This window comes from Mytilus edulis, chromosome 6 (assembly GCF_963676685.1).
Source record: "Mytilus edulis chromosome 6, xbMytEdul2.2, whole genome shotgun sequence".
NCBI lineage: Eukaryota > Metazoa > Mollusca > Bivalvia > Mytilida > Mytilidae > Mytilus > Mytilus edulis.
The window spans coordinates 43790726-43809709 of NC_092349.1; the positions used below are offsets into that span (position 1 = coordinate 43790726).

The window sequence follows — 18984 nt, forward strand, 5'->3', positions numbered from 1 at the left end:
TCAGAAACGACAAGGACGCGCTCGTGTGCAAACTGGTAGAAGTTATAAAGATTTAAAATCGTTACTTGTGTAAGGGATAGCAACAACATATGCCAGCATATCATCTTGCTCTAAATCATCATGGATAACAGCCACCGATTAAGGTACCAGTCTGGTATTATGTATTATCAAAACATGGAGGGAAACAAACTAGTTCATTTTTTTCAGAACTTTTTACTCGGCTCATTTTTTTCTGTTAGATTATAGGTTTATGCTGAATTGAAACATATTATAGATTTTAAAAAATTGCATCTTTTGGGAGATATCAATACAGGAAAGTGGAAGGATATCATGTTTATTGGAAGTTATGCGGCCTAGTAAAAACCGCAAACAGAGAGTAGAAAAAAAATGTTTTGACTTCAGGGTTACGTTACTTTTTATTCTTCATGGCATAGCCCACTTTTTCTCTCGATTAAATCACAATTTAACAAGAGTACATACATGATATGAACATGAAAAAATATTTCTATGTACAATTTTTTAATATCTTTTCAAAGATCAGCTGTTTTGCATATTAGACTATGGAGCAGTCAATTACAAGACTGTAACCTTGATACATAGTCAGATAAAAAGAATAAAAATAACCTTAACAAATTGAATGCGTCAGATACGCATTTTTTGGTGGATTAGGAAGAACGGTCAAAGCCAAATAAATGAAAGCTAAGGATGTGTAAGAACCTTCCAAATCCATCTGAGGTCACCTTTGCTTAAGGATGTACTTAGGTGAGGTTTTGAAATTTGTGTCAAATGTTCTGACTCCTTGGTGTTTTTCCATACAATACAATGTAAAATATTTTGCCCCATAACATCCATTTATTTTTTCATATAAGACTAAATAGCTCATGAAAAGTCTTTAACCAAAATTTTAGAAGATTCTTAATTTTTTTTTCTTTTGTTTTGAGACCCAAATATAATACCAATGCAAATATAAGGTAAAAGTCCGAGTCAGCCTTTTCCCGCCATATTTTAAATCTCAAATATCTCAAAAAGGAGGTCCATGACCTATCAATATTTTTAGCTTATCTTTATCCTTAGTTGATGCTCTACCAGCTTATAGTATCATTTTTAATTTCTTAATTTCTTAATTTTTACCTAACCTCACCCAAGTACATCCTTAAGGGAGTTGAAAACTTTCTAAGTAAAAATCTTTAAATTTATACCTTTTATTTTATTTTCCTGCAGTATAAATGATAACGGCTATCATGCACTCCTTGGCCCTTATACCACATCTTATTATATCTATATATGTTATATTGATAATATCGTTTTGACTTAACAGGCAGTTTGGATAACAGCAACCATGCCATATGCTGTTCTGATAATTTTATTAGTGAGGGGTTGTATGTTGTCGGGATCGTGGAAAGGAATTATGTATTATCTTACTCCAGATTGGAATAAACTCCTTGAAACTAGAGTAAGTCTAAACGTATCACTGATCACAGGTCAGGAATATGACTGTTGTAATCTATTTGGTTAATGCATTTGTGATTTTGATTTTGACATTCAAATATATATGGACTTTCCATATATTGGTTATTTTTTTCTTTTGCATTGATTCCGTTAAATTAAGATATTATTGCGAGTTTTCTATTCATGCGAATAATGCGGGTGGGCGAATATCGTAATAACTCTCATTCCGATATCTGATACGTCTATCTGTCTGTGTACGATGCTTAGAAATCGCAATAATTAGTCTCGCATCTTTGTTCTATTCTTCAAAATCCTTATGAAAATGCACGCAATACTTTCTGAACTAATGTAGTATAATATTTCAATACATACGAAAATGCACTCATGCATAAATGTAGTATATACATGTATATAGATGGTTGCCAAACCTTACGATCAAAGTCTTAAACGCCAATGAATAAATTTATAATTTTCAGGCGCATCAAATTTATTTTGGAATCTTATGAGTTAGTAACAATAATTGTATATAAATACTTTTATAAAATCAATTTTTACTATTTCTGTAAGAAAAATAATACCAATTCAGAATCTGTGAATGTACAGAAGCGTCGAGTTTCCTCCTATTCCAAAACTGTGATGAGTTGTACCTTGAGATTTCAACTACAAATATCTAAAATTCTAATTACAGATATGGATTGCTGCTGCAGCACAAATTTTCTTTTCGTTAGGTCCAGGTTTTGGTGTACTTTTAGCGCTATCAAGTTACAACAAGTTAGACAATAACTGCTACAGGTAAATACTGCAGACTTAGGGATCAACCATTTATATTCAAAGGAAAAAAGGGGGCGGGCGTGTCTAAGTCAGATTTAAAAAAAAAATCGACGTTATAAATAATTTTTTCTTCTTCAAAATTAATAGGTATAGGAAAAGTCTTGATTCAGAATGGTTTTCTTTGTCATCTGCACTTCTGTGTCGACTTGAGTTATGATTGATGTGTTCATAATTATAAATTATCTGTTAACAAAACTTTGAATTTTTGAAATACTAAGGCTTTTCTACCACAGGAATAGATTACCTTAGCTGTTTTTGGAAAAACGTTTAGGAATTTTTGGTTTTCAATGCGCTTCAACTTTGAACTTTTTTTGGCCTATTTAACTCTTTTTGATTCAAGCGTCACTGATAAGGTAAATTAAAAGACACACAAGTAGTAGATAAAACCCTCAACCGATTGAATGGGAAAATATATAACTTACAGTATATGCGCAAGATATTTAACATGCTTTGATACATAATCGCCAAGTATTACTTATTGGGTGAGACGAGAGGAGCAGAAATTATTGAACCTCCCGAAGCAAAAAAAATATAATAGGAATTTTAGTTGAATTTGAATTGTTCTCTGTAGTGTTGTGTTGACAATTGTTCGTAGAAGAGTCTTTTTAGACTAAACGCGCGTCTGGCGTTAATATAAAATTTCAATCCTGGTATCTATGATGAGTTTATTTTGTGCATCATGCAAATTGCTTGGCAGAATATTTTATTTAGGAAAAAAAACATTAACCCCTTGAAGTTTAATTGACGTTCCCTTATTTTACCAATCTTTTATTATTTTAGAAAAGATTTTCACTAAAGTCTTTCCACTCCTTTTATTATACATATGATTAGAAGTAGTTGCCAAATAGAAATCAATAGGACAGCAAACTGACAAAAAAACAGCAAGGCAATACATCACAATGTTTATCAATCTCGCTAAATAATTTAAAAAAAAATGTTTCAACGTGAAATTTTAAATAACGTGTACGGAATCGCACTTGATGGTTACTGACGAATCTGTTGTACACGAAACGCGCGTAAGTCGTGCAACATTTTAATCCTGGTATATTTATTATAAGGTTGTTAAATTGGTCAGTAAAATGATGACCTACTATTTTCAGTGCTTTTGTATTATCATTATATATAGCCCGATACACTGGGTGCACAATTTAATGAATAATTAATTTACTGCTCGACGTTAAACCACCATCCATTATCATATTGTATGCAGTAGTTCTATTATTGATGGCCATTTATCAACATTAACAGACTGAGTCTAAATTATAAGTATTCATAATTATTTTAATTATTGAATATTTAAATGCATTTTATTTCATCATCAAATTTTATTTGAAGTTATCATTTACCCTGAACCTCAGGTTTCGTGTTTTTAGGAATTACATATTGAATTTTTAGCTATGTGGTGCAAATATTTTTCTAATTTTTTTCAGAGATGCATTGCTGACGAGTACAATTAATTGTATCACAAGTTTCCTGGCAGGGTTTGTTGTATTTTCGGTACTTGGTCATATGTCACATATGTCTGGGAAAACAGTGGATAACGTTGCCAGAGATGGTAATGAAATGAAGGATAGCATTGAATATTAGATACACTGTACCACGAAATTTAACATGCATCTTTTGTATTTGGGATAGTCATCTCCGTATTTGAAAAAAGAACATTAATTGTTGAATGCGGGACCAGCATTTGACTCTTCTTATACTGTCTTCATTATAAAATAAGGAGATTTTGTATGAATGCAAATGAGATTATCCATCAAAGATTTAATGAAGTGGATGTTACAATGTATCAACTATAAGCAATCCTACGGCCTCCAAAAAATAAGAAAACACAATACCGTAATGTCGGCTTAAAGGTCCTAACATGAAAAACATCAAATAATTTATCCCCGAAACCTAACGGCCTAATTTATAGCAAAATAATTTACGAAAAGCAAATACGATAGACATGAACCAACGACAACCACAAAACTACAGGCTCCTGACTTGTAACATGCACATAAGAATGTGGCGGGGTTAAACATGTTTGAAGGCGCCAACATGTACAGTGGTGTAACATTACAACATAAAAGCAAACTATAAAAATCAGTTGACACGGGCTTAACTAAACAAAGCGAACCAAAGTAGAAACATACATCTGACAAAAACACGGACCGGGCGTGAAAGGGTACTTAGTATTTTTAAAGCTCTATGCATGTGTGATTAGCTCCCATATTTAGTAAATAAATAATTTTCACTCAACCATATATTTAATCTTTAACGTACCTCAACTTACCTGAATGAAACAATAATGTGCCTTAAACCGAACGAAATTGTTTACAGTCCATCAATTTGATTATGAACACTAATCAGTATGCATCAATTACATATCGTCATTATATTTGTTTCAGATGTTGGATTGATATTCATTGTTTATCCCGAGGCTCTGTCATCATTAGAGTTATCTCCCTTTTGGGCAATCTTATTCTTTTTTATGTTGATAACACTTGGATTAGATACAACAGTAAGTAACAAATTAAAATAAAACAACAAAAAAAGAAACGGAAAGCTAAATACAAAGGCTCAAAGCATCAAATTGTCTTCTCATCCATAATAATTAAGAAATAATTAATTGCGGTTTGAACTTATACTGATTTTACCATGGGTTAGTCCTTTATGCTAAATATTTTACAACGAACGACAGTTTTTATTTTATTCCAGATACAACATGCAATATATATAGGTCGGAGTTATCCTTCTTCATATTGTTGTTAATTTGAAACTAATTATATTTATTTAGATATTTTAGCAAATACCATCATGATACATCAAATTATAATAAAATCTTTTGATACCAGTTTCATTTTATAAATACGAGATTTAATATGCGCATATATTAAAGCAATATGTTTCCAACAAAAACACAGCCTTTGCCTCTGGCTGTATGAATGAGAGAATATTACACTTTTAATTAGTGATTGGCATCAAATCTGTTACATTATATCAAACAAATTTTATCTATATTATACATCGACATAATCAATTTCCACTTATAATTCATAAATAGAGGTTTAAAAAAAAAATAGATTGCTCGTGCCATATAATAAAATTGAGAATAGAAATGGGGCATGTGTCAAAGAGACAAAAACCGAAGCCCACAGACTTGTTTGCGTTAATGTTCGTGTATTGTATGCGCCAATAGGAAAGATGATTACTTCTGCTAAGAACATAAAAGCAAATTTATAATCATATCTCAGTTATAAATTTCTCATTCCAGTTTGGAGGATTAGAAGCAATAACTACAGGCATACTAGATGAGTGGCCACATTTACGAAAACACAGAAAATTGTTCGTTCTTGGTCTGATGTGTTATTGCGTTTTAGGTTCACTTCCTACTATAACATATGTAAGTACATAAAGTGAAATAAAAAAAAAAAACAACGAAATTTGAGGAAATTTCTAAACGAAATGTCCCGTAGGAAATGGAAATGTTTTAGGCTCAAACATTTCAAACAAATGGATAACAACTGTCATATTCCTGACTTGGAAAAGGTATTTTCGTGTGTAGAAAACGGAAGATTAAACCTGGTTTTATAGATAGCTGCACCTCTCACATGTATGAAAATCAGAATAATTCTCAATAATTTCGAGTTCATATCCCAAGCCTTATTTCAAAAGATAGTTTTATGGCAAGTAAACGAACACACACGTTAATAATTATTAAAGTTACCAGGCTTATAATTTGATGCGTCAGACGCGCGTTTCGTATACATACATTGTAAGACTCATCAGTGACGCTCAGATCAAATATGTTAGAAAGCGAAACTAGTACAAAGTTGAATAGCATTGAAACCAAAGATTCCAAAAAAGCTGTGCCAAGTACGGCTCAGGTAATCTATTTTCTGGTATAAAAAAATCGTTAGCATTTCGAATAATTCATACTTTAGCAAACAGGAAATTCATAGAAATGACCATATCATTGATATTCATGTCAACACTGAAGTGCTGACTACTGGGTTGGTGATACCCTCGCATTCGAAACGTCCACCAGCAGTAGCATCGACCCAGTGGTGTAAATAGTTATAAAAGGTACCAGGCTTAAAATTTGATTCACCAGACGCGATGAGGACCAACAATTCTAAACGTTGTTCCAAACCAACAATTCCAAACGTTGTTCCAAACCAACAATTCCAAACGTTGTTCCAAATACGGCTATGGTAATCTATCCATGGGATGAAAAAATCCTCAGTATTTCGAATAACTCTAACTTTTGCAAACAGTAAATTTATAATAGTTATCAAAAGTACTAGGATTATAATTTTATACGCCAGACGCGCGTTTCGTCTACATAAGACTCATCAGTGACGCTCAGATCAAAATAGTTAAAAAGCCAAATAAATACAAAATTGAAGAGCATTGAGGATCCAAAATTCCAAAAAGTTGTGCCAAATACGGCTAAGGTTATCTACTCCTGGGGTAAGAAAAACCTTAGTTTTTCGAAAAATTGAAAGTTTTGTAAACAGAAAATTTGTAAAAAGGACCATATAATTGATATTCATGTCAACACCGAAGTGCTGACTACTGGGCTGGTGATACCCTCGGGGACGAAACGTCCACCAGCAGTGGCATCGACCCAGTGGTGTAAATAGTTATCAAAAGTACCAGGATTATAATTTTATACGCCAGACGCGCGTTTCGTCTACATAAGACTCATCAGTGACGCTCAGATCAAAATAGTTAAAAAGCCAAATAAATACAAAGTTGAAGAGCATTGAGGATCCAAAATTCCAAAAAGTTGTGCCAAATACGGCTAAGGTTATCTACTCCTGGGGTAAGAAAAACCTTAGTTTTTCGAAAAATTGAAAGTTTTGTAAACAGAAAATTTGTAAAAAGGACCATATAATTGATATTCATGTCAACACCGAAGTGCTGACTACTGGGCTGGTGATACCCTCGGGGACGAAACGTCCACCAGCAGTGGCATCGACCCAGTGGTGTAAATAGTTATCAAAAGTACCAGGATTATAATTTTATACGCCAGACGCGCGTTTCGTCTACATAAGACTCATCAGTGACGCTCAGATCAAAATAGTTAAAAAGCCAAATAAATACAAAGTTGAAGAGCATTGAAGATCCAAAATTCCAAAAAGTTGTGCCAAATACGGCTAAGGTTATCTACTCCTGGGGTAAGAAAAACCTTAGTTTTTCGAAAAATTGAAAGTTTTGTAAACAGAAAATTTGTAAAAATGACCATATAATTTATATTCATGTCAACACCGAAGTACTGACTACTGGGCTGATGATACCCTCTACGACGAGACACAGTGGTGGATATAGTTAACAAAGGTACCTGGAATAACTTGATAAGCCAGACGCGCGTGTCGTCTACATAAGACTCATCAGGGATGTAAAGCTGGAGAAAAGTTTCTAAAACTAATCATGAAATGTAACAATTTGAAAAACATGTACTCTCAAAACGTATTTGTTTTAAATAGAACGATAATTAGGTTCTAAGTTATAGTATGTTAAGTGATTAAAATCTTTAAAAGATAAATGTTACTGTATAATATGAAATATGTATTACGATGTATTTACAGGGTGGAATATATGTCGTCCAGTTGTTAGATGTGTTTGGAGCTCCGATATCAATTATATTTGTTGTTTTCCTTGAATCTGTTGCTGTCTCGTGGATTTATGGTACTTCAAAAATGTTTTTTCCTTTTATATTAATTAAAGATTAAATACGTTTTGAAAATTAACAAGGCAATAATATTGAAATAATGTCTCAACAGATTGTCAGAAGATATTTTGCTTTCATTCTTTTATTTGTCTTGTCTTACTGATTTATTAATTCATACACAGGCGAATACGTTTTGGAAGAGTTGATGAAATATAGAAATAAGAGATGTAGTATGACTGTCAATAAGACAATTCTTCACAAGAGATCAAATAACACAGAAATTAACCATTTTTATCATTTTCTTAAAATTTAGTTTTAATTTAATATGCTTCCAAAAAGTTTGTATATAAATAATGTGTGCTCCCCTTTAGAGTTAAGCAAAGTTGATATCAAAAGTTTATATAAACTATAAGCTCTCTTCTTTTAAGAATTGTTAATCCTCAAATAAAGAATAATTGTTGAGACTGTTTTTTCCAGGTGTTGAAAGATTTAGTAACGACATTCAGTCAATGTTAGGATTTAGACCAGGGATATTTTGGAGAATATGTTGGACGACCATCAGTCCGTTGTTTTTATTTGTAAGTACAGCATCGATGTAAAACAAATTAAGCATTTATACAAATCGTTTAAGAAATATTTAACAAAACGTTGTTATTGCCTTTAAAACAACATTCTCAATAGAACCACTGATATCGAGTTTTATTTTTTTATAGCTTCACCAGAGCGTTTAGAAGATTGATTTCTTGTAACTATTCAAAATAAACTTCTATACTGATCCAGATATCAGGAAGCAAACGATGAATACGATAAAACATTGCAGCAACTGGCTTAGAACTTATGTCATAGAATATATAGTTTGACTGCACTCATGATTTTCTAACAAGCTAATATCGTATGCTTTTAGACATTGTTTTTTTTTACATCCAGCTCATCAATACTACTTTAGATTTGTTTTGCATTGATCAAGTACAGTATTTTCATTCTTCAAGTACAACATTTTCATTGATCAAGTACAATGTTTTCGTTGATCAATTACAGTATTTTCGTTGATCAGTTACTGAATTGTCGTTGATCAATTACAGTATTTTCGTTAATCAGTTACTGAATTTTCGTTGATCAGTTACAGTATTTTCGTTGATCAGTTACTGAATTTTCGTTGATCAGTTACTGAATTTTCGTTGATCTCTTGCAGTATTTTCGTTGATCAGTTACTGCATTTTCGTTGATCAGTTACAGTATTATTATAAATGATAGCTGACAACATAACCTGTCTTTTTACAAGGAACAAGTAATTGGTCTAATTTCCTAAGTACCAGAATCTATGACAAACGAGACGATTTTAATTTTGAAATTATAAATTTTCCCCACCTTAGTAGCAGTATACCAACTTCAACTGCATATGGGATATATATTTCCCAACTTATTCGATATTCAAGAGCTTGCAGCTCCTACTCAGACTTTATAAAACGTCATCAGTGTCTAGGTAGAAAGTTGATGCACCAGGGGTATGTCAAAGAACGTCTCGTCCTTTTTCTAAAAAAGTTTATCGGAAGGTACCAATACCTTGTTGATAAATAGTCCTTATCAACTTCACAAATAATACATGATGGTCTTGGTGTATAGATTCTGCGTACTGATGTTGTTTATCATCTTAACAACGTGTTTTATTGTTCTTTCATTTGTCTTTGTTCTATTATTAATATTACTTAACTGTTGGATTGTTTTATGTGATATCCATTTAGCGTGGCTCGGTACTAAAACATCACGTCAATGTGTTTGTATTGTCTTTCATTTTTTGCTGGTGTGTTTTGTATATGCGACTTTTTGTATTTTTGGTTCTTATAACGTGACTCTGTACTTTATAAGATCACGTCAGTATGATATTTTTCTAGTTTATGTCATTATGATATATTTCTATTATGAATTACAAAATACGTTGAACCATCAACGTCAAAATTATTCAATCGCGTAGTTGAATGAACTATTTGTTGACTCTTATAATTCTATATAACTTTTGGACTAATTTAAATCTTGGTCTATTTCTGAAATTTATTCTTACATAGTTACTTTTGATTTTTTAACCCTGTATGCTATCATTGCCTATGTGAAATTTTAAAATTGTTTGTATATACATTGAACGACAAATTTATGTGACGTATAAAATATTCTGACGTCAGACACGCGAATCAATGAATGTGTTTGTAGATAGATGTTTTTGTGTTCTGTTCAATTGTTCCTTTTAAAATTGTTATACGATGGTGACTGCTGTACCCATATTTTGACTATTTTATTTATTATGTCTGTTTAGTTCACGCATCATTGTAAATATAACGGAATTTGATGAGACTGTCATCAAAGTGAGAGGGTTAGCGCCAGGTTTAATCCACCATATCTTACATTTGAAAATGCCTGTACCAAGGCAGGAATATGACAAATTTTTGTCAATTCGTTTTTGGTGTGTTTTGTTATTTGATTTTGCCATGTGATTATGGACTTTCCGATTAGATTTTTCTCTAAGTTCAGTATTTTTGTGATTTTACTTTTTGCTTTAACATTAGATGTTTTCTATGCGTTATGTACCTATTCTTTTCAAAGATGATATATATTATTCTAAAGTGGATGGGGAATTGACAAAAAATGATAAGTTGGTATGTATAGCTGATATGTTCCTTACGTCGTAACTACAATCCCCTTCCCTTTCATTAATGTGACCTACCGGTTTAGACTATTTACCAGATTTGTTATCACATAAGCAACACGACGGGTACCACATGTGGAGCAGGATCTGTTTACCCTTCCGGAGCACCTGAGATCACCCCTAGTTTTTGGTGGGGTTCGTGTTGTTTATTCTTTAGTTTTCTATGTGATGTCATATGTACTATTGTTTGTTTGTTTGTTTGTTTGTCTTTTTCATTTTTAGCCATGGCGTTGTCAGTTTATTTTCGATTTATGAGTTTGACTGTCCCTTTGGTATCTTTCGTCCCTCTTTTTCATCCCTGATGTGAATAGACTATTTGCATATGAACGATTTTAACTCCGCATTAAATAATTTTTAACAGATAATCTAATATGTGATTGGATATTCTGCCAATCAACCAAGCAAAAGCAACTTAAGGGTGTACTTAGGTGCGGTTTTGGAATTCGTGTCAAATGTTCGGACTCCTTAGTATTGTTCCATACAATACAATGTCAAATATTTTGCCCCATAACACCCATTTATTCTTTCATATAAGACTTAATAGCTCATAAAAGGTCATTTACCAAAATTTTAAAAGATTCTTGATTTTCTTTCTTTTGATTTGAGACCAAAATAATACCAATGCAGATACAAGATTTAAGTCCGAGTCAGTGTTTTCCCGCCATGTTTTAAACCACAAATATCTCAAAAAGGAGCTTCATGACCTATCAATAATTTTAGCTTATTTGATCCTTAATCAATGCTCTAACGGCTTATAGTATCAATTTTAGATTCTTGATTTATTTAATTTCACCAAAGTACATCCTTAAAGAAGTAAAATCAGGCTTACAATCGATAGAATTTAGGGGAAATCAACTATTCTATATTTTATGTTCAAAATAAAATCATCGGAAGACAGTAAGTTTCACCCCAAATTATTGCACCGATTATATCTTTAATTTTACTCTTTTGGTTGATCTTGACCGAGTAACAGGATGTCCTAAATAAAGGCAACAGCAGTAGTCAGAAATCGATGAAGCGAAAACAAAGCCGTGTCATAAACCAAAACCGAGGAAAACAACGGAACAATAGTAAAACACTGAATTGCAATAAAACAAACGCCACAAAATATGTAGTTGTTGTCGGTTATATGAAAATGGTCAATTGGCAATAAAAAAAGTAAAGGATAATTTATCTGACATACATGTTTGTTCTTCTAAAATATAGTATTTATTATTTTAAGACACTGCCAATCATGTCTTTTATATGCTCAGCCTATACAATCACTTATCTATTGTTTTTCAGACACTTTTTATCATGTCCTTAGCTCAGCCTATGCCACCCCAGTATGGGACGTATGATTTTCCAACCTGGTCCTACACGTTAGGATGGTTTATCGTTTCATCTTCACTATTGTGTATACCAGGTTACGCAATTTATTTGTTCTTCGTAACTCCAGGAAGTATGGCAGAGGTATGTTTTATAGCATCTTCATAATGGGTTAATTTGCATTCGTTATTGAAAAAGAGGGACGAAAGATACCAGAGGGACAGTCAAACTCATAAATCGAAAATAAACAGACAACGCCATGGCTAAAAATGAAAAAGACTGAGTGAACAAAACAATATGTTGGTAAATATCGATGTTAATTGATATTGAATTCAACTATTACCTTAAGGATGAACTTAGGTGAAGTTTTGAAAGATGTTCGGACTCCTTGGTGTTTTCTATACGATACAAGGTAAAATATTTTGCCCCATAACACCCATTTATTTTTTCATATAAGACTAAATAGCTAATAACAGGTCATTTAATCAAATTTAAGCAGATTCTTGATTTTCTTTCTTTTGATTTGAAACCCAAATAATACCATTGCAAATGTAAGGTTAATTTCCGAGTCAGTTTTTCCCGTCGTATTTTATAAATCAAATATCTCGAAAAGGAGCTCCATGACCTTTCAATATTTTTAGCTTGTTTTGATCCTTAAGTAATACTCTTCCAGCTTAAAGTATCAATTTTAAAGTCTTGGTTTATTTTATTTCACCCAAGATCACCTAAGTACATCCTTAGAACGATTTACAATTTACAAACCTAGTTTTGGTTACAATCATAATTTTGTGCCTGCGCAAAAAATCTGCATCGATTGGCCTTTAGATTCGAAAAAGGAATGGTCTAAACGATTATCTTTACTCACTAAATGATCAAAGTCGGGAGAATATGTTAAAAACATCTATCCCATCGAATTGGAAATATAGGAATATACATCTACAGTAAAGTATGATTCTTATATTGACTTACATCTAGAGAATTACAAATAGGGTAGCTTAAGAAAAAAATCATTTACATAAAAAAGGATTCAGCTTTCAGTTCGTTCCAAAAATGTGGTTTCTACAAATGTATATAGCAGTGTTCCAGTAGATCCTCCATATTGAGTAATTATCTCCAAATGGATAAAATGTTCCTATCATGTTTTCCTTATATTTAATAGAGGATTGTTGCTTACAAGAAACCTATTGATTTAAGGATGTATTTTCACCAGAAAGCTCAAACCCCCCCCCCCCCCAAAGTGAAAGTCAATGATGCATTTCGGTTGGTAAGAACATTATAACAAATGAAAACTATTGAACCTATAAAAAAAATCGAAAACATGAGAGTCCATTAAACTTGACGAAACAAACACTACACTATAAGAACTTTCGAAACGAATGGATCACAAATGTTATATTTCTCAGTTGGTACATGTATAATCTGGGGGAAATGGTGTTAATTTTTCTTATTTTATAGCTATCTAAACTACCCCCCACATGTATGCTTGTTGGTCTAAGTTCCTTTATACTGACAATATTGGGCGAGCAAATCAAACAAAATAACTTTTTCAATTTAGAAAATAATATCAAAGGTTTCAACTCCCTCATGCAAATTTGATTTCGATTATTTCATTAGTTTTACCTTTGCTCACTATCATATCTGATATGCTGTTTCACAAACACGAGATTTGCACGCGGGAAAGATAAATGTATTTTTTATTGCAGCGTCTAAGATCTATGGTAGTTCCAACAGAGGTACCCAATCATTCCGATGACGTTGTTATCCCGGTGCAGCTGTAGTTTATCTGCAATCATTAGAATAACTTCAATTATGTTGATATTGATTTAATAAATAGAGAAAAGTATATATAATATACGATGCAAATGGAAAAGTTATTTATGTAAACCATAAGGTGGTTCTTAGATATAATCATACCATAGTGAAAGATCATACCATAGTGAAAGGTATATTATGTAACGAACTCAAGAACTTCCTTCATAATTTATTCCAATGCTGTGAAGTACAAATTCAAAACGAAGCTTGGAAGTTGATCATGCGTATAGTTTTGCTATCTTGGTAATAACTCAATTATTTATTTATGAAAATATGATGAGTCTGGTTGGTCCGTAACTGGTACAAGGTACTAAAATATCAATGATAGAAAATTGTTCGGATTCCAGTTGATGTACAAGACACAATGAGCAAATAGACTAAGAACAAAATAGTTTGATCGAGTCACTATGGGCTATATATATTTTTCATTTTTAGATACATATGTAACTCTTAATCCAGGATCTTCTCTGGGTTTTTTTTATAGTCGTTATCAAAATAAAAAATCAGAGGTATGTTTATGTTTTGTTGAAGATTAAAATCCACGAATTTCAAATGACTCTACAACAACAGTGAACCGTTCATTTAAATGTTATTAATAATGATAGTGTTGATTAAATTTGTCATTATATGGTGATGCACCATGTGATTTTACTATAATCGATTGAATATTTATTGGTTTTCATAGAATTACAGATTTCATGTATAATGTTAGTAATAATCAATTATAGAACGCTATGCACAATATATGCTTATTTAAATGTTTTTTGATCAACGTAAACATCTGTTAAATGACCTAAATGTTACAGAAACGTGTATAATATCATTATTATATTTAATATATTGTATGGTCATTTTAAATTTTGATACCGGTTAGCAACTTATTACAGGTTATCCAATCGTTTATGATATTTGAAAGCCATTTATTCTGGCAATAACAAAATAAAGCTAAGTAGTCCATCTACAGTATCAACCGCACCAACGCCAAAATTAATACTATTACTGACTTAGTTCCTGACGAAGTGAGGTTATCAATTTTGAGCGAGGCTGCCTCCACAAAATAAATTTACCGGCACAAAATAGCAAATAGTGTTGAAAGTTGCTCATCTGGTGCAAGAAAATTGGTACCGTTAATTTTATTGTGCACTAACAGCCAAATATCAACCGAAAATAATAATGCAGGACAATCAGTTAACACAATGATAACCCTTCAAATGTATACATTCTTTTTTACAGGTTTTTGAAACTCGCATCACTTATTTGTATATGTCTGGATGAAATTTTTTAATTTATTACTGTCAAAATATAACATTTTTTCTGTGTTTATAACTGTTCTTTTTATCAATTAACTCCTGAAGGTTTAATAACATGGCTCGTATACCGACAACTGTTACTTCGAACGACACTCGTTAAGTTAATTATTGTCAATCGTGAACCATTTACTTGCACTGTGTTAATTTTTCGATGCAAGTTAATTTGTCATTTCTTTTTGGCTATATATGATATACGACACATGTTATTTTACAGAACAATCTATAATTGCTGTTGCATTGATTAACTGCAGTTATGTTAATTCCTATTTTGATCTTTCAAATTATCTTTTTTATTTGTTGTGCTTCATGGTATGATCCTGCCTCTTTCAATTTATCATTTATGTAAGGGGATATTCCAATAAAGTTGCTGTCTAACCTGCACTTCTTTTTATTAATTTTTTCAATTTGATTTTTATGTAAATATTTCTGATACAACTGAGAAAGGATATACAGCTTTATTCATGTATATTGTATATAATGCGTATCACTTGTCTGTACATTTATAAAATATTACAAAATTATTACATTAGATTTTTTTTATATCAGATGTATTAACATCCCTAAATCATGATATCAATCTTAGACCCGAAAGGTCGAGGGATGATATTAACTGAGGGCGATCATACATACAAAATATCAATTTATAATCTTTCGTCAAATACTTCTACATACATAGAATAACTACGCAATTTATAACGCACATCAATAACATAGGCAGTTGAAAATATTTAATCTCATTTTAGTTGTATTAAATTGTACGATTTTAAGACATCCTTAAATCTTAAAGGATTTCACACTAATATTTTTGTACGACAAAAATGTATTTAAACGTTTTAGACAGACCTTAGTTTGTGAAACCATTCGTAACTTTGTGGCATTTTCATAGAGCATATGAAGTATCAATACTATGAACATGCATATATTGTATTAATTGTTTTATTGTTATGCTCCACCTACGATAGTAGAGGTGCATTATGTTTTCTGGTCTGTGCGTCCGTTCGTTTCATGTTTCCTGAGATATGATAATCTAATTTTAATGCGAAATTAGAGCTTTTATCCTAATTTCACGGTCCACTAAACATAGAAAATGATAATGAGAGTGGAGCATCCGTGTACTATGGACACATTCTTGTTTCTTTATATTCTTCATCTTTTCTTAAATTTGTCTTTCATTCTATTGTGTGGCATTTGTCCTTCGAGTTCGTACAGTTAACGTGTATTTCCCTGATGTAAGAACTCCCATGCCATAATGTTACGAAGAGACATGTTAATTCATATCGAAAGATTGTTTTATAACAGCTCGCTATGTCCTACTACGGAAAATATGGATTTTACATAAACTCAAATTATTGTTCACGTCAAAGTTTATTTTTGGGACCTCTTAGCGATCTTTAGCTTAAGCCATGATGAATCTTGGTAGAAACAGAAATTAATAAAGGTTGAGAAATGAAATTTAAAACGTTATAGTTTGTGTTTAAAAATGAAACACAAACTTCCAGATACGAAAGTATGAGTGCGTTTACAAAAAGATATTATCGAGAAAAAAAAGTTCAGAATAAAGGATAAAAAAAAATAAAGAACAAGGTAAACAATCCGATCAAGTAAATCATTTTATCCTGCAATCAGCCTTGTATTGTACAAATAACAGGAACACAAATAAATGTTTGCTTAATTTGTACTTGGACCAATAAAGTACCATGTTATCCCACTTCCATGTCGAGCAAGCGCTAATGTGAATATTTCTTTTTCACTACCAGTTCATTTTGGGGCTCTCTTCGCGGTCCGCGTTTACACAATGACGAATCTTTGAAAATTAGAGACCATGATATAGATTTTAATAACTAAAACTTCAGCTGTTGGGAGTAAATTTCACGATAAAACCAATATATGTACATTTTAAGAAAGAACAAAAAAATTGTACTTGCTGCGAAACAGGAGAAAGATCGGCAAGCCTGGCTTTTCGTCCTGTTTCTGAAGCTCATACAAACAAATTTTATATTTTTCAACAATGTACATATATCGTATATATTTCACACATGCAGTTAAATCATGCAATTGATAAACGAGATGAAGGGACGGTAGATAATTAATTTCAGATTAATGTTTTAAATTATTATTGAACATTGCATTTCATTGTATTTAATTATATGAAATGTAAGAAAAGTATACTTATCTATACGAAACCCTGTTCTTATAGATATTAACAACATCAATATGCCTTGCAGTTAAATCTATAGCGGTAAGGTCATTTTTAACAGCTTAAGTGCAATAAATCTATATTCAAGTGTTAAAAAAAGAATAGAGAAAAAAGGGAAAAATTAACATTAGAAAATATTTGGTTAAGGTAAATCTGAAATAGAGAAAATTTGTCTTACAAATGAATAAAGGATTCCTTCCCTCCCAGAATATCGTATGTGTGCATTGTCTGAATAAATAAAAGCTTTATTTGCTGAACGAGACAAGCAAGAGGAAAGGGGCGTCTCTGTAGAATCATGGAAATTTATCCTTTTTCTAACGTTGGTGTATCTGCTGTCAAATTCTAACTGCAGAAACTATATTTCTCGAGGAAAATTACAGAATTACTGATCTGTACTGTAAATCTTGACGACCTCAATCTTCGATTTAGTGGTCGTAAATTGAGTTTTCCACATACATTTAAATCTGATATTGACTTTGACAACTATTTAAATACATTTTTGTTATGCTTACTTAAATATAATTGCATAGGAAGATTGTGAAATTATTTTTTTAATACATTGTACCAGCTATTATTTTGTGTAATGAATCTTTTACAAATTGCATTAAAATTATAATAATGTACATGTAGTCGTTAATTTGGCATTATGGACATTATCGTTTGAAATATTCAATTAAATGATTATTCTACATAGATTTTCACAATGTTTAGAATTGTAAATATATATAATGTGTGTTGGTTTATAAACTCAATAAAGATATATTATAATCAGATATATTGAATTTTTCATTATGCACAGAATATATCTTCTTTTTCTTTTGTGCATATATTTCAGGGATGTTGTGTCCAAACCCAACATCTTGGTCACATCCAGCAGTTAACAGTAAACTTCAAAGTTCAACTATTATTGTATGAGTATCTATCTTTGTAATTTCCATTTGATTTTGGAAAACTCGATCAAAATTGTCAGATGTTATCCCCTTTCCTTCGATTGTTTTTTAAAGGGTGTATGTTCTCTTGTAATATGGTATGTAAATATGGGACAAAGAGGGGATTTATTTCATGTATTCCGAAATGTTTACATTTTAGGTTTTGCTACAGTTACTGCTAATCAAGCGACGAAAAGACCAACCAATTCACAAAAAGCTACACAGATAACATAGATTAAGCAAAACTAACCCAACCAAAAGCTAGAGATGAACTTCATATGATTAGACAGGGTAATATAAACAGTACCTGCTTCTTATGTGACACCTGCTGTGTCGTTTAAGAACACAAGTTTTCTGAGGTAGTTGAGCTGTGTCATGTATAACGTCTCTCCTGATTTTTTATTTGTTTCAATATCTCTTTTATACGTTTCATTCTATCAGTTGTTCTTGATTCTGTTATGGGAAAACAGCTACAAGCTTTGTAACAAACACTATCTGCATATCCATTTCAAATAAAAGTAACTTAACATCAATACCATATTAACGTTCAAGTTCACTTATTGGCGCTATTATAAACAATTTAAAGTGTATACTGTCTGATTATTTCTACCATCTATACGATTTGAAAACATCATTTTGTACAATTCAAGGTGAAAAAAGCGAGAAAAAAAAATAATTTCAAAATAAAAAGTAAGATTTTAAAACCCAAACCAGAAATACTCTTATCATGCTTATGGTAGACTACACGAAGGACGATACATGTATGTCTCTACATTATGTTTTCTTCTAAC

General features: G+C 31.7%; 1 protein-coding gene across 1 annotated transcript in view; it reads left to right on the top strand.

Moving 5' to 3' along the window:
• The window catches only part of LOC139527716 (sodium-dependent serotonin transporter-like), a 35794-nt gene extending 21931 nt beyond the window's left edge, over positions 1 to 13863 (top strand). The window contains exons 6-14 of the mRNA XM_071323342.1: positions 1319 to 1453; positions 2138 to 2241; positions 3711 to 3835; positions 4671 to 4783; positions 5537 to 5665; positions 7857 to 7956; positions 8417 to 8517; positions 11922 to 12089; positions 13649 to 13863. Of these exons, the coding sequence (XP_071179443.1) occupies positions 1319 to 1453; positions 2138 to 2241; positions 3711 to 3835; positions 4671 to 4783; positions 5537 to 5665; positions 7857 to 7956; positions 8417 to 8517; positions 11922 to 12089; positions 13649 to 13723 (1050 nt within the window). The 3' untranslated portion in view covers positions 13724 to 13863. The remainder of the gene's footprint in view (positions 1 to 1318; positions 1454 to 2137; positions 2242 to 3710; positions 3836 to 4670; positions 4784 to 5536; positions 5666 to 7856; positions 7957 to 8416; positions 8518 to 11921; positions 12090 to 13648) is intronic.
• Positions 13864 to 18984: the final 5121 nt, after the last annotated feature.